Below are 2,048 nucleotides of genomic sequence, written 5' to 3' on the forward strand. Positions count from 1 at the left end.
CCCCCACCCCGGGGATCACGACGGCAGGCCCCCACCTGTTGAGCTGCCTCTGCAGGGCATCCAGCCTGCTCTCCACGTCCCCCCGGGGCCGCCGGCCGGGACTGGCAAGAGGGATATTGAGGAGGCTGGGGGTGGGGGCGGGGCAGCGAGGCAGCTCCTGGTACTGGCGGCCCCGACTGTCCCCCCAGAAGCTGAAGATGTTGGACACTCCCGAGAAGGCGCCTGGAGCCAGAGAGCTGGGTTGAGGCGGGGCCGGGGCCACAAACCCCCTCCCCCCCCACGGCCCTCGCCCTACCTGACAGCGGGTTGCAGGTGTCGCTGCTCTTGTCACAGTCCTCCAGCGGGGGCTCCCCGCCCAGGGGCTCTCCTGAGGGCCTGGGGCTGGAGAAGGGCACCAGGCGGAGGGGGCTGGAGCTGCGGCCTGGGCCCTCGTCCTCACTGCTCTCCGGGCTGGAGGGGCCGCTGGACAGGCTCTCCCCCCACGGCCCCCCTGGCCGGCCCCGGCCACTGGGCCCAGCCCCAGCCCGGCCCGGCCCCAAGGCCGACAGCTCCCCTGGCTGCTCCGGGTCTGTGGGAAACAGAGAGGGGGGTCAGATGGGGGGCTCCGACGGGGGGCTCCGACGGGGGGCTCCGACGGGGGGCTCAGAGAGGGTTTCAGACGGGGGGCTTCAGACGGGGGGCTCAGACAGGGACTTGGGCAGGGGTTTCAGATGGGGGGCTCAGATCGGGGGCTCAGACAGAGGCTCAGACAGGGGGCTCGGACGGGAGGCGGCACAGTCAGGGCGCAGGGCCTGCCGGGCAGGGCGGGGTGGTCTGGGCGAGGCACGCCAGGGCACCCTGCTGGGGGCAGCCCGGTTCCTTCTGCTCTGCTGCCCCACTCACCCCGCAGCGCGGGGCCCCGGTCCTGACTGGGGTCACTGCCCCCTCAGCCTCCTCTGTCTCCTCTCCATGAATCAGTTCAAGCAGGTGCGCACCCAGAAACCAGCCCCACGGAGACCCAAGGGGCTGGGCTGCTGCCCCGACCGCCTGCCTTGACCTGCCCCTCGCTCACCCTTGTCCGTGCGCCGGCGGAAGGACAGCTTGCGCTTGCGCTGCCGGGTGAAGCCGCCGTCCAGCTCCGCGCTGCCGGGAGAGCCGGGGATCATGTTGGTCTGGAAGCAAGAGCCGGGTCAGGGCCCCGCGCCCACGCCCGCCCGGCCTGGGACCGGGGAAGACGCCCCGGGGCGTTGACGGGGGGCTGCCGCCAGGCAGGCCGCAGGGGGCGCCCACTCACGTCTCGCAGGTTGAAGGTGATCTCCAGGCTGGACCAGAAGTGGTCAGAGAACTCGGGGTACATGTCCAGCACCTCCAGCAGGTCGTCGCGGTGGATCTTGTGCAGGTCGCAGTAAGTGAGGGCCCGCACGTCCCCGTTGGACTTGCCGGGTCGGGCGTAGAGGTTCAGGGGCTCCCCGAAGATGTCGTTCTTCCCTGGGGGCCGCCAAGAGCACGGAGCTCAGCCCCTGGGGCGCTCAGGGGCAGCGTGGCACCCAGCGGCCCTCCGCGCAGCCAGGGCACCCCAGCTCCAGCCGGCCCTTGGCTCCCGGCCCCACGACAGATTGTGCCAGGGCTAGAGGGCCAGAGAGCCAGACTGGACGCCCCCCCGCCCAGGGCCCTGGCATCTCTGGGCTCCGGCTCCGCTCCGCCTGCCGGGCCCCCAGGCCCGAAGCCCTCGATCACTGCATCCTCGTCACCACCACGCCTCAGACCCCTCCGTCCACTCATCAAAAACGGCAGTGAACTCAGACCAGCACGTGTTCACTGAGAGAAAACAGGCAGCGCTGAGCACGGCAGGGACAGGCAGCCCCAGGGGGAATCACGTGTTACAGGTAAGATGTGGAGGCGTTTGCAGACTGAATCATAAAAACCAGACAAAAGAGGCCCTCCCTGGTGGCGCAACAGGTTAAAGCACAGCACTGAGAAGCTAAAGCCGCTTCCGCATGAGTTCGATCCCCGCCTGCCCCGGAGGTGACCACATGGCGCGGCAGACCTCTCCTGACCGCCCGCTGCTC

The 2,048-nt window shown here is 70.1% G+C and overlaps 1 protein-coding gene across 1 annotated transcript in view; it reads right to left on the reverse strand.

Annotated features, from left to right (window-relative positions):
• KCNH2 (potassium channel, voltage gated eag related subfamily H, member 2) overlaps positions 1-2,048 on the reverse strand; it is a 26,216-nt gene that overhangs the window by 2,520 nt on the left and 21,648 nt on the right. The window contains exons 9-12 of the mRNA XM_012733858.1: positions 1,274-1,467; positions 1,052-1,151; positions 296-568; positions 8-222 (exon numbers count right to left, since the gene is read on the reverse strand). Coding sequence (XP_012589312.1) covers positions 8-222; positions 296-568; positions 1,052-1,151; positions 1,274-1,467 — 782 coding nt within the window. The remainder of the gene's footprint in view (positions 1-7; positions 223-295; positions 569-1,051; positions 1,152-1,273; positions 1,468-2,048) is intronic.

Source organism: Condylura cristata, unplaced genomic scaffold (genome assembly GCF_000260355.1).
Source record: "Condylura cristata isolate star-nosed mole 26May11 unplaced genomic scaffold, ConCri1.0 scaffold00042, whole genome shotgun sequence".
Lineage (NCBI taxonomy): Eukaryota > Metazoa > Chordata > Mammalia > Eulipotyphla > Talpidae > Condylura > Condylura cristata.